The sequence below is a fragment of the Halyomorpha halys genome, unplaced genomic scaffold (assembly GCF_000696795.3).
Source record: "Halyomorpha halys isolate HHAL.00 unplaced genomic scaffold, Hhal_1.1 Scaffold200.1, whole genome shotgun sequence".
Classification (NCBI taxonomy): Eukaryota; Metazoa; Arthropoda; class Insecta; order Hemiptera; family Pentatomidae; genus Halyomorpha; species Halyomorpha halys.
The window spans coordinates 680,403-705,494 of NW_027105652.1; the positions used below are offsets into that span (position 1 = coordinate 680,403).

The window sequence follows — 25,092 nt, forward strand, 5'->3', positions numbered from 1 at the left end:
TTTCGAACTGTAATGACGACTAAAACATTCAAAAAATGTCTAATAAAATAACATCAACCAAACGCAGACAGGGCTGCCTAGACGCTACCAGGGCCACTAATTAGCCGGAACTGCCATAAAAACTAAGATGGTCGGTCCGTTGCTAGGTGACGCCTTAGCAACAATCATCAGCCCCTAGCAACTGTATCTATTACTCATTATAACACACAAATATAATTACACATTTTTCTTTTCAAATAACTAAATATAAATAAAACAATACAAATAAAAATAAATGTAACTAAATTAAATACTAATAAAACTCAAATACTATTTACAAGGTAATTATATTTTATGGCGTTAACATAAATCATTCATGTAAAGCAATTCGGTGCTACGTTAAGTTTCAAAATTATTTAATACAATATTTTCGATGTCCTCTACTAAGCACTAGTGCGACTATTTTAACAATGAATTAAATATGATTATCATTAGCATTTCAGAGTGAAGCGCCTGTCTGAAATGAACGGTTGTTTAACAATATCCACGTTATACATTCATCTGTCCCAACAGGCAACACAATCATTTTGAGGTCGGAAACATGTTGCGATCCAAAACTGAACCACAGTTGAGATTGAGGGAGCATCGACTGCATCAAGGACTCCTTTCATTCTCAGAAACAGGGAAAATATTTTACAAATACGTTGGTCAAGTATTCTATAATTTAGTTGAGACGCTAAGGTCAGTGGACACCAAGCATAATGAGCAACTTTAAGAATATACTGAAATTTGCATTTTTAGGAAGAGAGAAAAATCTGGAATTAAATGATTCAATATACATAAAAATATTACAAAATAAATAACAGTTCTCCATTAAAAGGATTTTATTTAAAGTTTTTCAATTTGGTAGGAACGCGGTAATTTTTTCTCAGGTTTGAGATTAGGTTTGTATCTGCGATAGATTTCCGACATGACGACTATCCTCTTGTAGGAAATCCAAGTTTTCCCCTCCAAGTTGGTAGAGCGATGGCCATGTATGTGGGATACCACTACAGGGATTATTCTTTCTTTCTCCTTAAATAAAAAAAACAGTGAGTATATATCCAAAGCTGAATTAAAGAAGAAGCAATAATATACTTATTTGTTTATGGGACGATCCTCGTCCAGAGTTAGCCAGCAATAGTTACATATACAACTGTTGTTAATCTACAAGAATAATGAATTGAAAATCATTTATATAAAATTAATAATTAATAATAAATTATACAACTAAGCTGGGCCATTTACATTTCTCACTGTAAAAAAAAAAGTCACTGGATATTTAACGATACAAAAGAGACTAAAACTAGACATTCAGATAAGTGTCCAGATCTGAATTTGAGATTAGGTTGAATAAATAAATGACAGTTTAAGATCCAATTGTGAGGTTACACACAGAATTTCGTACAAATAAATTTCTCCGGACTCTGGACTAATATCGTTCAGTTTTAGCTTGTATCGGGTTATATTCTCTAGGTACGCAAGAAAACGATAAAAACTTATAACAAACCCTCCAATGCTGTTCGATCACAAGATGGACAAAAAGAACAAGACTTCAAAGACCAAATGAGTATTTGTACTGCTTATAAATGTATAATTACAACTTTTTTAAAAAAAATGAACTAATGTCCTGAAGCTAAGAAACAATAATATTTAATTGTTTCAAATAAACCAATTCCCAAATTTTAAAATCACTTATCATACTAATTTGAATTAAAATTAATCCTAGATCGTTTCTAAATGGCAAAAGCTTAATTAAAAAACCTCTATTACCATGTTTTCACGTTTCCATGGTAGTTAAAAGTTATGGCTATTGTAATAACAAACACGAGATTACGAAAACATCTATTTTTTCCTTTAATTAAATAAAGAATTCTAGCATAGTTCATATTTATGCATTTTGCATCACAACTCACAATGAGAGACGGTTGATTATTGAAATAAGTGACTTTTGAATGTCACTAAAGATATCAACTTGAACAACTCTAATGAAGCTCTAGCGTGGAGTGAAACGTCCGAAAATAAATAGTTGTTAACAATTTTGTTTCTCTTTTGACCGCAACCCTCACCATCTCCATAATTTGAAATTATACGGTCAACTATTTATACAAATAAAATTAAAGATACTTTGGAGTAAGTGTTTCTGAAAATTAGACATTTAAACCCTTCAGAATATTTTACTCAGAATAAGACCTATCAGCTAGGTTCAGAACAACATTATTGTACGTTGATATGACGGGTTTAATAAAAACCGTTGGAGGCTTTTGACGTGACAACGTCTTATAAATCATTTTGCGGGATGCCATGTTAGAAAAAGTGTCCCGTAACGGAAATTGACTTCGTTTAACATATGGATATTATATCATATGTATAAAAATTAATTAATGTATAACCAAGCAAAAATAAATATCTGAATTCAATATGTGAACTGGTTTATTATTTCAAATATATAACATTGGATTGATTTTAAGGTATATTTATATAATATTAGCATAGAGTATACGTTGTCACGGAAATATGACACGGGCACGGTTTTTTTTTTGAGAAAATGGTGAACAAGTATAATTTTTACCGTATTAAATAAAATTATATCATAGTTACTCCCGGTTATTGGTGGATATGGTACTCTAAGGTATATTTTAGGCTAAGCCATTTTTTCTCAATGAATATTTGGGAAGAGGAAATCACCTCCCCCCCCCTCGTGGAACCGCAACTGAATCCAACCTATCTCTTCTCTGTGGTGGATTGCAACAGTAAAGTGGGATCAATCGAGAAATTATTGCCATAAACTCTATATGAAAACTGGAATATTAAAAAAAAAAAAAGTAGTAGTCATGACTAGAATTAAACAAATTTCGTAATATAGATAGAAATCAAAAACAAATTTAGAGAAAATGCTGTATGTATCTTTAAATAATGACAAGATGTATGTTATCAGTTCAATCAGGCAGATGTGAAGGCCTAATCACATTTCTCTCACAATTAATTTCAATATATTTTACCAGGATGTGCTACTAAATAAATAAATCACAAATAAACATAAAATCCAGAACTACAGTTTTTCGAATATTACATATTCGCATTGAGAAAAGAATAAGAATCAATCGACTTACCTCCTCAATAATGTTATTTCTTATGGCTTTTATTTTGATTTTAGGATCGAAGTCATCTTCAGGATGAAATAGCCTGTCGTAATCATTCCGGTACATCAAATCAGGCTCTCGATCGAAATAGGTAACTAATTCCCTTTTCCTGAATTCCTTTAATAGAATATGTTTATGCGTTGTATAAATTAATTAATCAAGAAAATATTTATGCCATTAGTTGTTCTTGAGAGATAACAGACACAAATAAATTAGTAATTATAAGTAAATTTTAATGATTTCAAACAAAGTCTAATTAAAAATTATGAGATTTTATAAACATCTCTATTAATAGCGGCATTATAGAAAATTATATATAAGACACAAATGAATGATGAGTCATTTATTGACAAACACTGCATACTTCATAAAAGCGACTGTATATTAGCGGTCACAGTGGATATACATTTTATCTTCCAATCATACATCCATCATTGCAGCATAGAAATTGCGTAATTGGGTAAGGTAGGGGACGAATAGGCTTAAAGGTATTCACAGTAAAATACTTGCAGGAACGATTACTACACACTGTAATCTGTTGAAGATAATAGTAGTTCTACATGTACTAGCGGCGAATGCTTGTGTGAACGGTCGAGGAGTTAAGCATGGAGGCTGGACCCAGAGGATACAGAGTGAAATTACACCACAATAAACATTTCCAAAATAGTGTTGGTACACTTTCAATTACAATTACGTGTTATAACTCACTGTCTACAAAGAACTGAATTTGAATTGATATAGATGATTGAGTTTTGGCCAGTGATTTCTCTAGAAGTGAGAAAACTACATGAATCTTTATTTATTAAAACAAAACGTATATTAATATAACAATATATTACATGATTATAAACTACCTAATTTGAGCTATTTACAACAATTATCACAAATTAATGACAGGCGTGCGTACTGGGGTGTAGGTCCAAGAGCATCTGATTCTGTATATGCGAGGCCAATTTACACCTGAGGTGGTTGTAATATAATGTACTACTAGATAATAGCTCTTTGGATAACCATTTGATTATGCATTCATTTGTTATATTGTAAACAACTAACTTGTTTTTGAATTAAAAGGATGTTCTATTGAGTATTGTGAAGTTTACTTTCTAGCATTTAATTAATAATTAACGTAAATAACACAGTGGTTAATATTTATTTTTTGGCAGTCCTAAGTAATGAATCGTGACACTCCCACCTAGATTAATACTCGGTGGCAACTTTGGTAGCCACTAGGAATTGGCAAAAAAGATCACTAGGCCCACTTACAAATGCTCCCACCAGATACCAATATCAAATACGTATATAGAACTAACAAGGGGATGAAATGAACAATTAAGACTTTTAACTTTACCTACACTAGAGAAAAGGGCATTTACTTAGCAGTATATTTATTAACACAAATACCTCAAGATCGATTTCTTCTTTTTCTATTTTTTTCCAAATATCTCTGTAAGCCGTGTATTTTTGCCACTCCGTTTGCCAATAGCCTTTAGGCGGAACCATAGCCATTTTCGGTGCCGTTTGCGGTTTCGCCATTTAAATAATTGAATTGTTAATTTTATAATATACGATAGTTAGTTGCAGTGATAGCAACTAGTTCAATAAAAAATATAGTCTATTTAAAAATTATTCAAGACAATTCAATAACAATTTCTATTGTAAATTAAAAACACATGTAAAAAAAAACTATTTAGGATTTTTATTGAGGTTTGCATAATCTACTTCTGTTGTTTGTTTTTTCAGATAACGATAATTATTAGAATTCTACTCCATAATCAAACGAAGTCATGAAGAAAGAAAGAACGAAATAGCCGCCACATCGTGACTAAAGATTACTAATTGAAAATGTATCTAGGATGCAAAAGGACTGCTTGTTTGATCATTTTCATTGTTCACAAAAAATGTTCTAATGTAAGAAGTTATTTAAGAAAAAGATAGGTTAGCACAATGAAAACCTAGGATAGACGGAAGCCAGAGTTGAGCAAAAATTGGTTGCACTAATGCTATGGCTAAATTTATAACTAACTTGTCATGGATGATTTTTATAAAATTACTGCTTCAATAATTTTATCAATTATTTTTCCCAATCTCTGACAGGAGGTGACCGAAAGGGCACCTGTGTTTCGAGATTACCAAGACGATGGAGGGAACCAGTCTGCACACTTTATAAAAGAATAGGTTGCGAAAGCGCAGAAAACAAGTATCCATACTAGGCGGGAACATGAGGGTGGGTAGCAGTCTCGTTAGTAGCCTTGTTGGGGTAACTGAGGAGTTCTCAGAATTCGTCGGAGAGGAAAGTGAAAAGATATTGAAGTAACAACTCCATAAATACTTGATAATCAAGTAGAGACATCCTGGTGGAAACCCAAACGGACTCCCATTAGATCTTATGGCGACACTGCTCTGAAATAAAACTGCAAATATATATGAAAGATGGGGATGTGACAGCTATTGTTTCGCCAAAATTGACCGATCAGAAGTAGGAAGCCACTTTATTGAATCGATTTTTCACTTTTATTTCGATTTTCTCCAAAACGGCATAAACTGTTTTGATTGAACTAGGTGAATAAATGAGCAATGAAGTGTTCTATTAAAGACAAAAAGGTATTTGGTATTACCCAATATTCCTTATCCTCATTGAAATAGTTTAACTAGGCTTAAGTGGACGGACTCCGTCCATAAACCGGTCTTGTTTGAGCATTCAGAGGGTGGTATTCCAACACACTTTTATTTTTATATTTTATAAGTTTTACGTAGCTAGTGCCGAAACCCGGGAACTAGTGCGTAGGTCGAAAGAGATTTTTATTTAATTGTTTTTTCTTCATCACTTATCTTTTCTCTTATTTGCTGTTCCATAGTCAAGGAAAGCATAAAGACAGCTTTAAGGGAGGTGATAAAACCTCAACAGTCTAACGGGTAGTATGCCAGAGCTGTTCTTGCCCAGTACAACCAAATTATACAGGAATATCGAGAAAGCAAAGGGGAAAATTGCCGACCACGATCCTGAAAATACAGTTGGCTATAGGGACGGAAAGAAAGCCTACCAAGAGAGCGATCTTTCTTCAAGTGCGCTCAAAAAATGATCGATTTGAGTTGGACAAAAGTTTCTTACAATCGTTCGAGGACTAATAGAGAGTTAGGGTTAAAGGCTGACAGTACGCCTTGTCTGTGTTATGACTCCCCTACAATTTTATGAACACTTTTCAGAAACTCAAAAGAAAGAAATAGAGGTGTTTCATATAAACAAAAAAAAATACACATCATGAAAATTATATTACATTATTATATATAACCCTTTCTATACCATTAAAAGTAAAACAAAAGTAATAAAATTATATTTACATGCCTTTTTTCCTCTAGCTAAAAGGCTAATTTCTTCCATACTTGATAATAACTAAAACTATACACATGTACGGCCAATTTTCTTTGGGGAAAAAACTTCTAACACTATTGATAACATTATATACACTGTTCTCGTGTCGCACAATACTCATACGATTATGGCTTGTCATTTTTTACATATCGGGGGGAAAATATTTATAGGTTAACACCCTGTTCTTATTCTAACCATGGCGAAGGGTCAAGTTTCCACTTCGTGGGACTGCCACAGAAATAAAAGTCGAGCGCCAATGCTGGATTTGAACCGACGCCGCTGCAGTCGTGAAGAAGTCAAATTTGTGCTTTAATCCACTGGGTTACGAACAACCCTTGGGAGATTCAATTGTTCAATATGAATTGTTCGCCGTTTCTTAGGCTCATGAACGCTCTCGACAGTGACTGTGTTGTGTTTCCTAATAACAATCACTCTGAAAGGACCGTATCTCTGTAGGGCTTTACTCCTGTTCGCCCCAACTCTTCGAAAGACAATCGTAACTCTACAATTTCCCGGACATTCACGTTATGGCACGCCACACGTCTGGCTTTCCCTCCTAAATTTTCCATTTTACCTTGTTCCACATCTTCCATAGAACCAGTCCGTTACTGACAATTTACCCCTCGTTTATTGCCATATTAGGGTAATTCCACTTGCGTCTTCGAAGACTAAAAAGGATTTCGAATGGTTTGCCATAAAATATTATTTACATTATGAATTGTTACCTAATATGTCTTAATAACTTCTGATTTGGATGATTCATGTCGTGGTGTGTCTTAGCCGTGGAGTTACAATTCTGAAGAGCTCTTCTTAGGACTTTTCCAAGTCAAATACTCCTCTCTAGCCCGTCTTCTTACTTCTCTGTTCTGTGTTCCATGTTCTCTTTACTTCTACCCCACATGTTTCAAAAAGGGGTGTCGCCTTTTGGGAATCTTATTCCCTCATTGGCTATTATTAGCCACGCCCAAGAAGAATACGTTACAAGGGCCTAACACTAAAGTGTTTGGTGCACGTGTTGTTCACAAACTATAATTGACCTGCCTACCAACAAAGCCAGCAGGCATTACCTGTTTTTAATAGATTTGCTTAGCAAGGTCCTTTTCACCTGTGCCCATTAACCACCTACGAAGTGCCCTTTGTTGACAGGTAACATACCCAGCATAGATATGACAAGACATATGGCAAAGACTTTTATAATATTAATAGAATATATTTTTTATATTCCTGCTTTTTCTCTTTAATTTGTATGGATTCAAAAGTTATTATATGCCAATTAATTTTTTGGAGTGAATTATAAAAATGTAGCAGTTTGAATAAAATGTGTTCTAATATACAAAAACACATTCCCTGGTAAGTATTGGAATCAGCCAATGATGACCAGACTCCCAGAGTAAGGAAGCTAAGGTGAGGGTGTGGAGTGTCAGGTGGCTCCTCGTATGGTAGACTGGAGCCTGGATGATGACAACTCGAAAGCGCGTTAGGAGGCAGTGGGCTGATGAGGTCACCTTAAATCTACCCCATCACAAAACCTCGAAAAAGTCAATAAGCTGAATTGTCTTTACGGAATAAAATCCGGGACTGTCAAAAGGACTTACGAATCACCTATTGGAAAGTTTTATCACTACACCGATATGGAGTCGGGCACCCCTTGAGCTAATTGACAACTATACCATTGATATCGCAGCGATTCAGAAAGTACTCTGGCTTGAAAATGGTACACTTAAAAAGTGATACCATACCCTACACTACAGCTGCCGCAAAACACATCTTACGTTGGGATCCATCGTCAGAGGTAGAGCCTGTCAACTAGTAACTAAGTTCACCAATTCCCGCTAATGTTATATTCGCCTAAAGGAAAAATTCTTCAATATTCCTGTGAATAAATGTCATGCTTCTGCCGAGGTTCGTCTGATGAAGAGAAGGACATATTTTACGAAGATCTCAATACGGAATTCACGGTCTGTTCTTAAAACTGCCAAATCAAGTTAAGTCTATAAATTTCATATGGGTCATAATCCACATTGGCATCGTTGGCAGTGCTGTCAGAGAGGCGCTCACACTCTCTGGCGAGGCATCGCAGTTATTACTCCATTAGAACTCAGTTGACCTCTTAAAATAAACATATTGGAAAGGCCATGTGGAATCAAAGCTCTCGGAGTTAACTAAAAGAAATCAAAATATTAGTAAAAATTCGATATTAAATTAAACATGGATGACACCCTACCGCAGGGAGGAAGTTGCTCTAACCCGCTTAAGAATAGGCCTTACTGTCCTCACACACTCTTATCTGGTCAGAAAACTGCCACCTCCAGTCTATTCTCATGGTTAAACATATTTTTGAAGAATGTCCTCACTATTCTGCAGTAAGCAGAATAGGACTGACTCCAAATTTATCTGAAACTCTCACAGATCAGGAAGCTAAAGTCACAGTGGTAAATACATTTTTAAAAGAGCATCGCCTCCTTTCCTATCTTATAATTCTTTTTTTTATTATCACATTTTATTTTTAAGTGTGCGTGTGTAACTTTATAATTATGATAATCCAAAGGCGTTGAGGACCAAAAGGTTTTATGCCTTTAAACATGACTGAACAAACAACCAAACGGTCTGCACGCGGAATGATGCGAAGATAAACTTAAACACCCATATTGGTCATGAATCGATTCATGGAATAAAAATTGGAGCTTTCAGTCTTCATTAGAGTACAAACGAAAATGGTCAAAGAGTGATTAATATGCGAATAGGAAGGGTCTTGTAGTCGAAAGCATCATGATCCCAGGTAAAAAAATCCATAAACCCACCTTGAGAACACCAAACGGAGCATTTATCAGTCAGATTTACCATATTTTAATTATCTCTCGTCACAGGTCCAATCTCTTTGAAGTAAGAGTGCATAGAGTAGCCAACGTGGACTTGGAGCATTACCTTAGAATTTTCCGCATACGCTCCCGGATTAGCACTAGAAGGAATACGTAAGTGCAGTGAAGAAATTTGAAGCGTTGAAGCAGAAGGACACCACGTGAGAAATCTATTAGTAGCAACTCGAAGCCAAGCTCTCAGTGGAAGTAAGAGAAACAGATGACACGGTGGAGGATCAGTGGATGATATTCACAAAAACACTGAAAACCAACGCAGAAGGAAACCATTGGACAACAGACTAGCCATCGTCATAGTTTGACGACGGTTAGAACTGTAAAAATAAAGCATAGGAGAGGATGACCGAGTGACGTACGACAAATATAGGAGTCCTACCGTAATAGAAGCAGGAGGGGAGGAGGGGAGAAGATGCATAAAAGAAAGCAGAGATGGGAAAATGGCAGCATGAAAGATGGGGAATTTCAGAACAGTCCATCATTATCATCTCTTCCAGAGTCATCTCTTCTATCAGCATGTGAATGATTACTGAAATATCTTTAAACCAAAGGTGACATCGTGCAACCCCTCACCCTTTATAGGATGTAGTCATACAGATTTTTTTTTTTTTTTAATTTTTAAAGAACATTAAATTCTGCAGGGAACGAGTACCATGAGTAATAAGTCTTCATACCATTTCGCACCAGTTGTTATAAGATTTTTATATAACAATAAAAAGAAGGATAACAGAAATAAAAAAAAAATCAACTTTATTACACAATTGAAGAAAACAATTTTCATATATTTCCTTCAATTTTTCAATAATATAACAAAATAGTACTGATCATTAAACAGTGCTTGAAAACAAATAATGATGCCACCCAGTATCACTGAAATACTTATTACGTTAGATGAATTCAATTTATTCCATTCAGTTTTTCAGGCATGTTAACCAACATTTCGGTTTTATTGGTAAAAAGATTCTGTTTGGTATCCAAATCACATAATAAAACAGATTTCCTATAATGTGTTCTGCAATAAAATATAAAATGGTTTTAATACATAATTATCAGTTTCTAATAATAATCAAAGGATAATTAAATAAATTAACAATCATAAATTTACGAAAATTTAATTTACTAATCTAAAGCTAATCAATTATAGCATAGACAACATATATACTCATTAACATATTTGCAGAGCAGTCAGTAAATTCCGAAAATGGAATATATTTGAAATCCATATAATAAAAACAGAACATTTACAATTGGAAACAAACAAAACCAAAACTCTACAGTTCAAAACTAGGTTTTTATTTTCTGATATGGGTAATTTAACCATTTACATTCGGGATCGTTTCGGAAGTTAATTACCAGCAACTTAACACCATTTTTTTTTTCGCAAAAACAAACAGTTTGGAATAGTGATATTATGTAGTACAACTATAGAACCAAGTAAGGCATTATGATGAAATTTGGTTTATATGTATGTGTGGACATGGGCATAGGCAGGGGGAGTCGCGGCTCCTATGTGTGTGTAATGGGTTGAGGTCTGCTTCCCCCTTGGTGAAATCCTGCCTACGCCCATGTTTGTGGACATTGAAGAACACAATATCTTCTTGGTTGGACAATATCAGTATCACTATCATAACTAAAATCTTCTGTTTGAATATTTATTTTGTTAAATCTTACTGTCTCTCGGCACAGCCTGCCCGCTAGAGTGTGCGTGCCCCGAGTGGCAGATGGGGGATCCCTCTTAGGAGGGTCTGAATAAATTAAATAAAGACCCGTGGACGGTCCCCAGTGGGGGGTGGGGTATAACCCGGCCACCTCTACTCCTGAGGGGACATAAGTATTCGGAAGGCCAATTATCCCGAGGATACGGGGCCTCTCCTACTGGGTTAATCACCGTAGGAGATAATCATCAATTTAGAGAAAATTGCAGCAGCAAGCCTCGGAATTCGACAGTCTAGAAGGAGTGTCGTTTCCTTCGGCACTGATAAGCACATACGTTTAGGAACATGGAATGTGGGATCACTCGCCAACAAGGAGGTGGAGGTCATTGCGGAAATGACATATAGGATGGACTTCCTGGGATTAAGTCAAGTAAAAAGAAAAAGAACAGGAGAAATAAAAATGAACAATGGCCACAGTTTGATATACTCTAGAGTCTTACCAGGAAACTGAGCAGTAGAAGGAGTAGGTTTTATATTGAAAGACGAACTATACAGCAAAGTTGTGGAATGGGAAGTAGTAAGTCCACACATAATTGCAGCAAATAGCTGAGGATTGGGAATTGGGCTTTAATACAAGTTTATGCCCCGGCAAATGATGCTAACATCCTAGATAAAGAGTTATTTTATAGGGACCTTAAACAAATGATCACCAAAGCTAGGAACTGCAATAGAAGCATAGTGGTAATGGAATACTTCAATGCTAGAACACACAAGGATCATCTAAGAGCACATGGAGTGATGGGACCGCATGATGGAGAACACACTAAAAATGAAAGTGGGCAATGACTTATTGATTTCTACATTGAAAATGATCTACTAAAACTCTAAATGATTTACAGAAACCCCTAATGATTACTGCCCTATTTCCCTATTATCAAACTTATCCAAACCTTTAGAGCGTATAGTTCGATCCCAATTTTCCCAATTTCTTGAATTAAATAACCTTTTGAACAAACTCCAGTATGGTTTCTGCCCAGGCTTTTCCACTCAGTCTGGTCTTATTAAAATCTCTCAAGACCTTGATTTTTCCAAAGCCTAAGATTCCGTCGATCACAATATCCTCCTTTCTAAACTTCACGGTCTCTCTTTATCATTTAGAGCTCTTCATAGGTTTCAATCCTTCCTTACCGGTCGTTCACACTACGTTGTTATTCCTAATAATCCTCCCTCTAGCTCCCTGTCTCTTTCTAAAGGTGTACCTCAAGGTTCCTCTCTATCCTCTACTCTTTTCTCCATTTTTATCAATGATGTTCCACTTGCCATCCAACATTTCCAGTATCATCTATACGCAAATGACTTACAAATCTACCTTTCCTTCTATCCTTATGATGCCTCAATTTCATTCAATAACTACAAGAACACATCAATAGTATAAGCACTTGGGAAACAGATAATAAACTTACTTTAAATGATGAAAAGATGAAAGCTATCATAATTGGATCTCCCTCTCTCCTTAAATCTATCCCAGGACCCCCCAACCTTTTCCTAAACAATACTCCTATCTCCTTCCATACGTCGGTCAAAAATCTTGGTATCACTTTTGATCAAACTTTATCCTGGAAACCACACATTGCCCAAATTTCCCGTCAAACCATAGCTACCTTAAAACAATTCAATAGACCATTTGGGGTATTAGGACAGATTTATTTTGGCATCTTCCCCAAAAATAAATTCTTGAGAATTTTTAACTGAAGAAAAATAATGTTCTTGTTTCATTAAAAAAATATCTGGTGCATAACAATCAACATATAACTTTCACTTACCAATCTCCATTGAATTGAATTAATCCTTTTTCAACCTAAATATATTTTCATTTAAAGGTTAAGCAAAACCAGTATTACTATTGAAGAATGGAATATGGTCCAGGTGCGGTCAAAAAAACTCAAATAGTAAATGATTATACTATTTTTATTGAGCCAACGTTTCGCCCCACGTTGCAGGGAATCCCTAGTAATCTTCCAGTATTACTATTGTGTTTCCAGAAATTTATTTTCAACCTGGAAAACATTTTTACTTTTTTCTTCTTTAGTTGATTGTCAAATAGGTTGATAGCTTATACTCATCATACAAATAGCTATGAAAGGTGGTTAATTATTTTAAATTAAAAAAAATTAAAGGTAATTTGGATGAAGACATTTTGAAAATTTGGCATTTAAGCCTCGACAGACATAATAGACTCCACTGCTGATGGCCCTTTATCTAGCCTCTATAAATACAGATAAAACATGTTGGTTGAGTGTGATCCTGATTATACAAACAAAACAACTTCCTAATCAAATACAGAAACCAAAAACCCTTCCTGGGTAGTAGTCGTACTTTTTTTATATATTTTTTAAAATTGGTTTTAGACTTCCTAATTTTAACTTTGATCAACAAAATTTACCTTTTGATGAATTTATTTTTTAACTGAGAAAAATTTATGATTTTGAAAAAGAAATTTTTATAATTTTTTAAATAACTGCTAAATACTTTTACCTCTATTAAAGTAGATTTGATATATTGCTACTGATGTTTAGTTTCCTAATTCTGCCATAGTGTTCAATCTTTTCTATCTTATATGGTGGAGATACATTTTGAACATCATAATACTCGCTGAAGTAATAGTAGATTGTTTATTACTTCAGGGGCAGTAAAAGGAAGTAATTTATTTAACAGCAACCCAAAACCATTCATTATCGTTAAAAATATCAAATTAAATATTTTTTCATATAGTTGGTAAACCTCAAAACAATTCATTGTTCTATGTTTTTCAGCTGTAGTTAATTGCTATTATAAAAAATCAATACTCATTATGGTTATTCACACAAACATACATACAGTATAACGATGCACCTACGGTTGAATCAAGTTATATAAAACTATTTACTATGTTTTGAAAATCATTTAGTGGTATAATCAACTAAAACAAATGTAATAAAATAGGGTATACCTTCAAGTTTCTCCAAGAAGTTCAGCTTTTTTCAATTCTAACATTTTCTCTGCCTTTGTTACATACATATCACCAAGGTATTTAATCTGAAACAAATTAAGAACTTTAAATAGAATAAAATACCTGAATTGAAATCTACAATTATGAATCCTAAGTTCTATATCCTCTTTAAAATGCATTTCGTATTTATACTAGGAGACAGAGTACTGTTTTTAGCCGAATGCATCAAAGCCAAATGAAGTACAGTGTTTGGGGTATCACATAACCTGCTCATAGCATGGGCGATTCTTTGAGTGAATTACAAAACCAATATTTAATTTAATGTCTCAAATTACTCAGTAATATTCCATGAGTATTTTGAAATAATTTGAGCTTAAAGTAATATTTTATTAAATAATTCAAAAACACTATCCAAATTATAGTCTCAAAACATTTATTTCATTCACACGTCCTACGTTTCGGCCAATTCGGCCATCTTCAGGGACAATCTTAATTTACTATGAGACATATCATTTAACCCTTTTAAAAAACTCCATACAGGCTATTCTGCCCAGGTCAAAACATTTACATCTAATATGTCAAAAATACATAAAAACACAGTCAAATTATTTCTCTTTTACCACAATTTATACACTATAGATATAGTGTATAAATTGTGGTAAAAGAGAAATAATTTGACTGTGTTTTTTGTATTTTTGACATATTAGATGTAAATGTTTTGACCTGGGCAGAATAGCCTGTATGGAGAGTTTTTTTTTAAATGGTTAAATGATATGTCTCATAGTAAATTAAGATTGTCCCTGAAGATGGCCGAATTGGCCGAAACGTAGGACGTGTGAATGAAATAAATGTTTTGAGACTATAATTTGGATAGTGTTTTTGAATTATTTAGTAAAATATTGCCAGTCTCAAGAAAGAAATTTAAAGATTATAAATAAGTAATATTTTATCATATTTTTAACCTCCTTAAATGGCAGGGCTGGCAGTGGCCATTATGAGAATTAACTGCATTGTGCATTAGCATATATTCACAACTTTACTTGAGGGCATCCACATTTCTTCCTTTAACATGTATAATTGACAGTTGGTTTTTAAATAAAGTCATCAGGAAGTCCTAATAATGTTTTAGGCGTTAACTACAATTTTATCCCATTTTTTATAGCTTCAAGCTTGTCAACAAGTTATACTTGCTCAAGAAATACAGTAAAGTAGATCTTACTTGATCATGGTAATAGGAGATTAGACATTATTGGGACAGAACATCATTCAGACATAATATAAACAAATTAAATGGAAATAAAAATACCAAAATTTTCTTATATCAACGTAAACATGACACAGGAGGTTACAAATATACAATTATTAGTATAAACATTAAATGACAAGGTGTTTCAATGAGTTATTCCAACATTACATCAAATCGTTCAGTTAATAAGCGTGCACATCCTTCATAAACTATGTTATCAAATTTCAAACAAAAACCATAGAAAAATGGACTAGAAAGATTTTCAAACCTAACTTAACTACACAGTGTTTACTTGGTTACAACTAAACTTCTGAATTGGTAGATATTACGGAGATACTTGGAGATGTTGGAATACTACCAAAGTATCATACCTCTTTAACTAAAGTATCGATGCCTGATGCACATTCATTCAAATTCTAGTTAATGTTAATATATAAAAAACTAAAAATGTTACAATATAAAATAATTTAATTTAAAAAAAACCCAACGGTCGGGTACCTTTCACTAAACGCTATGGGTCTTGGCAAGTATTTTCAATCCTATGTAACTGCGGCTGTCACCATACAGAAAGCTTTATAGAGCCATATAGACAAAAAAGGAAGTGTATTAGTATATCAATATGTTTTCAGAAGAGTCTTGAGTTTCGTTCAGATGTGGAAGGGACCCAACTATTATACCAAGTTTTATTATTTTTTAAAGACATCACTAACAATGATAATAGTGAAGATTATGCACATCCATAAAAAATAACAATGGTAATATTATGAGTTAATAGTTAATCTAATAGTAAATCAAGAAGATGGTCTGGGTGGCGGACAAGTATAAGACTAAAATGTACTTCTATAATGGTGAATAAATGCCCTTTTTCGTTAGCTATTACAGCTCTTCCTGTCCTCCAGGTAAGAATTTATCATTACAAATGTTTAATGATTACATTCTATAGGTAGCAAATTTATAAACGGAAAAGACTAGGGCACTAAAAACCAGGTACACCAGAGTACGAAACACCTCCTTCTAAAGCTGATCCATAAAGAACCTAACTGACCTATCCACAAATTACACCCAACATTCCCGAAAAAATCATTAAAACTACACACCTATCACTAATACCCCTGAAAAATTGAGGTTATAAGTTCAAGATTCAATTTCAATCAATACTGACACATGACATAAAACTTCTATGACACAGCACATCATGTGGTAAGAATAATTCAAAATTCAGGCTGGGTTATTTTCCTTTCTAACATAATGGTGGATAAGATTGATAATTACACTCTCCCCCACTAAATTTATGACACCTGATTATACTAAATAGTAAAATACGGCAAAGGGCACCTAAATCATCAATATAACTTTAATCATAAACAACATAACATAACTTTAATAAGCTATCATGACAATTTCATGAAAAAATGAGATATAAAACTACCAAAAGTTTTCATAATTTTTTTAATTGCTTAATAAATGGAGAGAAAGTTTCTAGTATCATGATTTCTTTCATCTCATTATACGTTCTTATCAATTCCTGTGGTTCTCCTTCCGTAGGTGATATTGGTGAAAAGCAATTATTTGCTCGCCATCTTGACGAAACATTTAAACCTCTTAAGGGACCTCAACTAGATCAGTCAGAATGACAGTAAAACCAAACATAGATGTTCAGATTGTAAGGTTAAGACAGGTACATTATGGAGATAATTCAAAATTTGAAGTAGAGAGGATACTGAGAAAATGGAGGACAGGGCATTCTCAGTTCCACCTCTACTTAAAATTTTAAATGATTAGACAGAATTTCCTCCGAACATCTATCTTTGGTTTTACTGTCACTTATTTTGTAGAAGATCAATGATATAAATGACACATGCTCAAAGGCTCTTATTTATTTATATATAATGTGCATCCACCAACAAGCCGAAGCTAAATTGCACAAGAAAAAAAAGAAGTCAAATAAATATAAACATATGACTTTATAATGAATAACAATAATTACAATAATATTAACTACATAAAAAAAAGAAAGAAAAATCAGTCCAAGCAGGATCATTCAAATATAAACAAAAGTAACAAACAATTTCTATTCTTCTTTTATCACATAAAAACAAATTTTCAAAGATGTCGTTTGGTTATTTGATACATATAATAGTATTGAAAAAAGAATATTTGCACTTAAAAATTGCTGACAAATGGTTTCTAAAAACACTCAAAATGAGTCAAAGGAAAACACAAATCAATATCTAGTAAATCTCCTAAAGAGGGCCACATTTCAGTAATTTACTGAGTAGGACTGCTACATACTGATTGTTATGTATGATTATTGTGATCATTAAATGAAATGACTGAAGGAAAAACTAAAAATAGGGATGTCAGTTTAAACAATGAAATGAATGGACAATTTTAAACGTATTTTGGTTGCAAGGCAACTTACCCAATGCGAATAACACTTCACTCAGCTTTAAACAAAAAAAGGTATACTCTGGAAGTAAATAAACTCAGCACTGTTTACTGGCAAAAGCTAAATTCAAAGAAACATGAGATAAGGAAATTAAAAATGAAGAATTAGTACATTTAGTGTTAGTATCTTTAATACAATTTTATCAATATCAGATGGTTTTGATATAATTATTTTTATATTTATCTGATGTCTATCTATATCTTCCTTACCTGATCTGATAACTGATGAACCGTATCTTCAGACAAACCTTCCTTCATTTTATTTTTTACTGCCTTTAAGTATTTGTTTTGAATAATATGGATAGCATCTCTAGATTTGATAAATTGGGCTTTGGCATTTTTGGCCAGACCTTCTCTGTACTCTTTGGTAACTCTATGACATGAAAAGATAAATTTTGTTTAACTTAATACAATGTAGAGTTATGATTTTAAACAGATTATATAGATATTTAGGCAACAGAAACACGCATGCATGGATATACTCACACATCCACTCATGCACGCATTGATGCAGAATACAGTGACTGCATCAATATGTAGTTAGTAGCGTGATCATCCTTCCAATTTTTTACTGGTTAAATTTTATAATAGATTTCAGATGTACTAACTTCAATAAGTAACTCTAAGAATGTAATATCTAATAACATATACACATATAATATCTCATAATAATACAATCTCTAATAATATGTATTATATACTGTAAATAAGATTTTTATAGATTAAAATTTTAATGTGTAATATTTTGTATATTTATATATATATTAATTTACTTTAGGATTGGCATCTTTTTTAAAAAGAAATAAGAGACAAAAAGTGAAATCAGAGAGGAAAAGGGAAACAATTTAAAAATCAAAAATATTTTTAAGGAACTTAAAATAAAATGGTAGCAAAATTGAGTACATTAAAAAACTAAATACTGAAAACATCGGAAGACATCTTCCCCTTGACTAGATATATTATTGTGAATAGAAATAGACAAAAAAAAAAAAAGTAAGAACTAGGAAAAAAGACCAAAAACTATTAAAACTAGAAAATTTATATTCAGATGTGAATCATCATCTTGATGACCTAACACATCCAGTTGTGTATCTAATATTGTAAAAATAATCTTTCCAACTAAAATTAAAAGAATCAATGAAATATAGGAAAAATACTATCCTGTAATGGGGTAGGTGGAACTCGGGACAATGAGTTAAAAAACAGATCATCCCAGGATATACGAGATGGGTGGCAACCCTGACTTACCTATATATGAAATATAAAGTAATTGGAAGTATTACAGTACATTTTCATAGTATAAATATAACCAATTTATGTGTATTAAAAATAATTATAAAATATATTGTTTATAACTTAAAGTATAATTTTCTAATCTTATAGTTATAGTATAAAATCAACAACAAACATTATTCTCAATGTATTAATTTGATTAATATAATACCTCACATAAATATATAAAATATACAATATACCAACTTGGGGACTGGAATGAATAAGGTTGTTCCATCTTGCTGAGGATTTAAATTCATTCCAGAACCAGCTATAGCTTTTAACACTGCTGGTATAGCTTGCGGAAACTGACTCATGTTAACAATAACTGTTTTGGGATTTTTTCTTATAACATGCCCTAATTCCATCAAAGCATACTTCTTATTTTCCAATTTAACCACCAAGTTATCAATTGCACCTAAATAATAATAAAACTATTAACCTACAGAACTCAGCTAAATGGGAAATTGTAATTTCTTCTAATCAATGGTGAAGTCAGAATATTTCGACCTGTCAAGCCATCTTCAGATACAATATCTGAATGCAAGGTGGTTTTATGAGAAGCGTAATTTAATCTTCATTTAATACATAATAAAGGAAATGTGGTATAATAGGAATAAGTTAAAGGAAAAAAATTAACATGGTCATACATTCTTCAACTGAGTATGATAAAATTTTTATTTCTAAATTAAACATTGAATAACAGGTTTTTGAGTCTCTCTTATTAGATTATAACATAGATGACACTTGATAAGTTGAAACTCTAAAGACCAGGGAAAATTTACGTTATTTTTTAATGAAGGAATTTACCAGTGATTCATTATTTGACTATTACTCACTTACTATTATTCACTCATATTACCAGTAAATTGATATAATAGAAACCATAAACTATTACATATTTTCACTAATTTTAATCAATATACTTCAATTACCTGTCGAAGATCTCAATGAAAGTTGTGTAATAAAAACTTCTTTCAATTTCGCAATAGCATTCTCTAATTCAGATTTAAATTTTTCAAAATTTATCACTTCTCCAAGTAATGATTCATTAATTTCTATATTCTTAGTTTTCCCCTTTCCTATAAAACAAATACATTACATAATAAATCAGTAAAACCTAACAACATTGAAATTGAATAATTTGGTTTCAAAACATTGGAACAAAAACCTAAATATATAATATGTATATATTTTTGGTAAATCTCAGTTGAATTATAAAAAACACATTAGAGTGATATGCTAAAAATCTCTAAATTTCATCTTAATAAAATACATGGGGCACATAGATAACATTTTAAAAATATTTCATTATCTTAATAGCTATGATAAAGTTGATTTATATAAGAAAGCAAAGTTGGGCTAGGAAGGTGAACTTTGCTAGACAGAATTTAGATAAGATTTTGTCTGAGACAAGTTTAGCAAGAAATTAAAAACTATGGGGAACACAAATTCAATAAAAATGATCTTCAAAGGAGAACAGAGAAGCTACATGAATAAAGGAGTTAAGATTAGAAACTGAAAAATAAATAAAGATTTTGAGGGACACTTGAGGCATATCATCTAACATTAAATATTATCACAGCAGCAATGGGTTTGGGAGATCAAGCCAATTTAAGAGGAACTTTTACATGGATTAATCAATTAAAAAAAATGAGATTAGAGCTAAACTTTAAATATATAGCTGACTAAAGTCACACAATGAACCTAGACAGAACCTACAGGAGGCATGGCTTTAAGAAAAAGTTTTAAGTGAAACTTCTTTATTAAATTACCAGGAATAAACCAACCTACCTTTATCTTCCTTAATTTTATTCTTTCCTTTAGCATAATATCTAATTGAATTATGCTGTTTTGTTAAATTTTGTCCTATGAAAAGTTTAGTGCTGCCACAAACAGGTGAAGGATGACAAATACAATTTCGACCAATTCTATTACCAAGCAGTCTTAAAACAACCGGTCTGAACATAGTGCATCCAAATGATAAGAGTACAAGTGAAGATAGGAAGATTTTGATAGGACAGTAGTGAGTTTATAACCTACTCGATAACCACAAGTGAACCTATTAGCTTAGAAGTAGTACTCCAAGAGCCCAAGAGAAGAAAAAAGCAACTTATTTTACACCAATTTTTGATTACTCTAATTAAAACTATATACAGTAGGGGTATTCATGATCTTTAGTTTAACATGTCAAATGGAAAAAGTTGTATTAAATGGAGAAATATTTCCATCTTTTAGCATGTTAAAACGAGATAGTATTTAACATGGTTGAGAGCCAGTTTATAGGTCTGCTAATTGGTGAATGACGTCACGCAACAAACAAGCAGAGCTCAAACAGTTTAGTATGTTGTCGTTTTGATAGCTTAGTTGTTCATAGCTCGTGTTTACCTTATGTTATTTTTGTTTTGGACATTTTTAAAATTCTAATAAATCAACGGATACAAATAATATTGGAGGAAGATAGTCCGGATGGCGGTCAATAAAGGTATCAAAATAGAAAAAGACAACTATTTATTGTTAAACAACGTTTCACCTCACTTTGTAGGGCTTCGTCGGGTCTGTAAAAATGAAGTTCTGCTTCCAACCATTTGGACTATCTTCCTCCAATCTACTTCATACGGTCAACTATCTTCTTCCAAGATAAAAATAATAGTACAGCAATGGAAGAAAGAAACTTGGAGAAGAAACAAGGGACAAGTGATGTGGAGGAAAGATGATGTGACTTAGCTATTGGAGAGTTTATTATCTCATAAAGATTTCTTAGCTTTATTTCTCCCATCTTAGTGATATTTCAACTAAGTTGAAGTAATATTCAGGTAACAAATCTGTTATTAGTTGAAAGTTTAATTAAAATTATTAAAGCAATTTAAAGAAAGAATATTTAATGTACCAGACCATGCGGGTAGGGGCGTACATTGACCAAAGAAAGTATTTTCACACCTTGTCCTTCCTCTATATAATGCATTTAAATAATAATAAAATAATTTGAGGTACCTTAATGAAAATTAAAATTAAAGCTTGTTAAAAAACAGTGTAATTTCAATTAAAAATATTGATCATAATAAAAATTTATTTAAACGTAATATAAACACAAGTAAAAAAGTATTTGCACACTGTTTGTTTACTTGCTCTTGTTTGTATACTTGAATATATCCCCGTTCTTTTCTATTAGTATTATGAAATATTTCAATCTATTAAGTTCATTTTAATTTAACCGATCCTAATGCCAAAAACAGCTGAACTAAGTGCTTGAAATCAAAGAAAATAGTTTCACGAAATAGCGGATTTGTTAAGTATTAATTTTTCAACCGTCAGATATGTAATTAAGAGATTTTAAGAAAGAGGTACAACTGCAAATAACCGGTGCAAAGTACGTCCAAAGAAAGTAAATGAGAGGATAAAAAGAAAAATCAAAATTGAGGCGATCAAAATTCCCGGATTTAGTGCAGGTGTCCGAGCTGATATGGTCGAATCGCCTTTTGGGGTCTGTGCGAGCACAATTAGTAACTTTTAAATTCTGAAGAAATTTACAGCAAGGTCCAGAGAAAGAAACCTTATATCAGTGAAACCAATCGCAAAAAAAACCTCTTATTTGCTAGGGATTACATCAACAAGCCCATCAGTTTTGGGGAAAATGTATTATTCTCTGATGAGGATAAATTTAATTTGTCTGGATCTGACGGCAGAAAGACGATGTGGCGTATGAAAAGTAAAGAATTTAGGAAGCAAAACGTCTGAGTTACTGTAAAACATGGAGGTGGGAGTGTAATGGTTTGGATATGCGTTGCTTATAATGGTGTAGGAAATCTTGTGCCTGTTGAAGAGATTTTAGAAGCAGAGGTTATGCCAAGATTTCGCGCCATAATCTGCTAGCCAGTGCAGCCAAATTAGGAATTCAGGATCCATATATTTTTATGCACGATAATAATTCGAAATATACAGCAAGCAAAACTAAAGAGTAGTTAATATTTAACATTCGCCAACAACTTCATATCCCTCCACAATTTCCTGACTTAAACATAATTGAAAATTTGTGGCATATTTTAGAAAACACCAAATAACTGGAAGACACCAGACACAAGGATCTTTTACAGCAAGAATGGGATCAAATTAAGACGGATTTAATTAAAAACCTTGTCCACGCAATGCCGAGACGTTTACAAGCGGCAATAGATGCCAACGGACTTCATACAAAATATTAAATTTAAAAAAATAAATAATAAAACGCAAGATTTCCAAATACCTTTGTTCTGTATTTTTATAAGTTTGATGTTTTGTTTTTTTATTAAAGAAGTTTTTCATTTGAATTTTATTTATAGTTTATAAGTTATGAATATACTGTTTATTCTTGAAGTAATAGGGGTTTTCATTGCATGAATACGTAATTTAATAATAATAATAAAAAAAAAAAAACCTAGTGTGTAAATACTTTCTTCGATAACTGTAGGTCCCAGATCGCCGGGTTCGATTCTTACCTGGGGCAGTTAGTATGTATCTCTAGGTGGTCCCAAGAAATGAATCTTGACACCTCCTGCTAGGTTAGTACGCGGCGGCAACCTTGGTCGCCGCCAGGGGTTGGCAAAAAGGACCACTAGGCCCACTTGCCGGACTAGTTCCCCCCATCAGACATCAATATCAGGCCTTGTGGGAGAAGCTTTGAAAGGAAAAATAGAAGAGGTGGTTATTAAGAACTCGGGATTCTTGAAGATGTTTGTAGGATATTAAAAGGGAATGAAGGAAGTCATTGTTGAAGCATTTGGGATAAATCTTGAATAATATGAAACCATTCCCAAAAATCTGTTCACATCACGAATCGGTTTTGGTGCTTCTATAATTACTTTTACCTTTGAAGGATACTCTGAAATTTTGTTTCTCAACAGTATACCGAAGGTAATTAATTTTAGTCTTTAAAAATGGTATTTCTTTTGATTTCATGAAAACCATAAGCTTGAAGTCTATCTATTACCCCTCATGTGTGGCGTCCTTCAGGGTTCATAGCTATCCCCTACCCTTTTCGCTATCTACATCAATGACCTTCCCATCCTTATACAACATTCTCAATACCATTTTTACGCAGATGATTTTCACATTTACCTTTCCTTCCCACCTTCTGACCTATTACTTGCTACGGAGAAGATCTAAGAAGACTTGAATAGAATTAGCCAGTGGGCACAAGAAAACAAGCTTACGTTGAATGCAGAGAAGACTAAGGCAATCGTAATAGGATCCAATCACCTCCTGAAAACTATTCCTCTTATTCCAATAACGGCGGGGACGCCTCTGTCACCCGATTTTATGAAGAGTTGAAGTGGCTTTACCCCTTCTTCCGTTGTAAATATTTCCTTGCTTCCTTTCTCTATAAAGTCCTTAGTGCATTCCAGCTCACGGCCTTCAGACTTATATGTATCTGCCCGTCGAACCGTAGCCTTTGGTAGATCTTTCCTCATCCGTTCCTCTTCCCTATGGAATTCTATTCCCTCCTTTATTCGTAGTTCTAATACCCTTCCAATCTTCAAATCCCGTATCTTCGACTACCTTCTGTCCACCCAATTTTGTAAGAATAACAATTGAAAGTTTCAAAAAAGCTCTACATATTTTCTGTATTTTATGTCTTAGATTTTCGTTTATAATTGTAAATATGTACACTAGCAGAAATTATCTCTTTTCATTTATTATTTTTTAGTTTAATTGTATTTGATTTTTATCATTTTTTTCTTTTTATTTACTATCAGAAGTCCTCTTATGTTTTATGATTTGACAAGTGGTTTTATTTTATCATTATTTTATATATTCTGTTAATTAAGGTTTTTATTTGTATATTTTTTAATTCATTGTATTATTTTATTTTATGACATCTTGTAATTTCATCTCTATTTTGTAATTTACTCTAAGGCTCTAAAGCCTATTTTTGACGCCTGTAAATTATTCTAGAGGGATCAATTCCAGAATAAATAAAGATTATTATTATTATCTAAGCTAGCATAGAGCCAATTGTGACAATCTTTGTTGGTTAGATGATTTGTTTTAAGCCATCTATAATTAATATTATCATAATTAATTAATATTAACATAAATATT

General features: G+C 32.8%; 2 protein-coding genes across 3 annotated transcripts; both read right to left on the reverse strand.

The window, feature by feature from the left end:
- Nucleotides 1-322: 322 nt before the first annotated feature.
- On the reverse strand, nt 323-4,839 carry LOC136797116 (uncharacterized). 2 transcript variants are annotated; one of them, XM_067052763.1, is made up of 4 exons: nt 4,563-4,839; nt 3,132-3,278; nt 1,117-1,185; nt 323-1,053 (listed from the first exon to the last, which is right to left on the reverse strand). In XM_067052763.1, the coding sequence occupies exons 1-3, from the start codon at nt 4,692-4,694 to the stop codon at nt 1,117-1,119; spliced, it is 348 nt and encodes a 115-aa protein (XP_066908864.1). In that variant the 5' UTR covers nt 4,695-4,839; the 3' UTR covers nt 323-1,053. The 2 variants fall into 2 exon arrangements, with proteins under 2 accessions (XP_066908864.1, XP_066908861.1); XM_067052760.1 differs by lacking the exon at nt 1,117-1,185 and having other exon boundaries at nt 327-1,053; nt 4,563-4,837.
- Nucleotides 4,840-10,137: 5,298 nt separating this feature from the next.
- mRRF1 (mitochondrial ribosome recycling factor 1) lies at nt 10,138-21,074 on the reverse strand. The gene is made up of 6 exons (XM_014418540.3): nt 20,809-21,074; nt 19,950-20,096; nt 19,222-19,432; nt 17,953-18,115; nt 14,049-14,134; nt 10,138-10,416 (listed from the first exon to the last, which is right to left on the reverse strand). Exons 1-5 carry the CDS (start codon nt 20,981-20,983, stop codon nt 14,051-14,053), a joined length of 780 nt encoding a protein of 259 aa, XP_014274026.1. The 5' UTR covers nt 20,984-21,074; the 3' UTR covers nt 10,138-10,416; nt 14,049-14,050.
- Between the last annotated feature and the right edge of the window lie 4,018 nt (nt 21,075-25,092).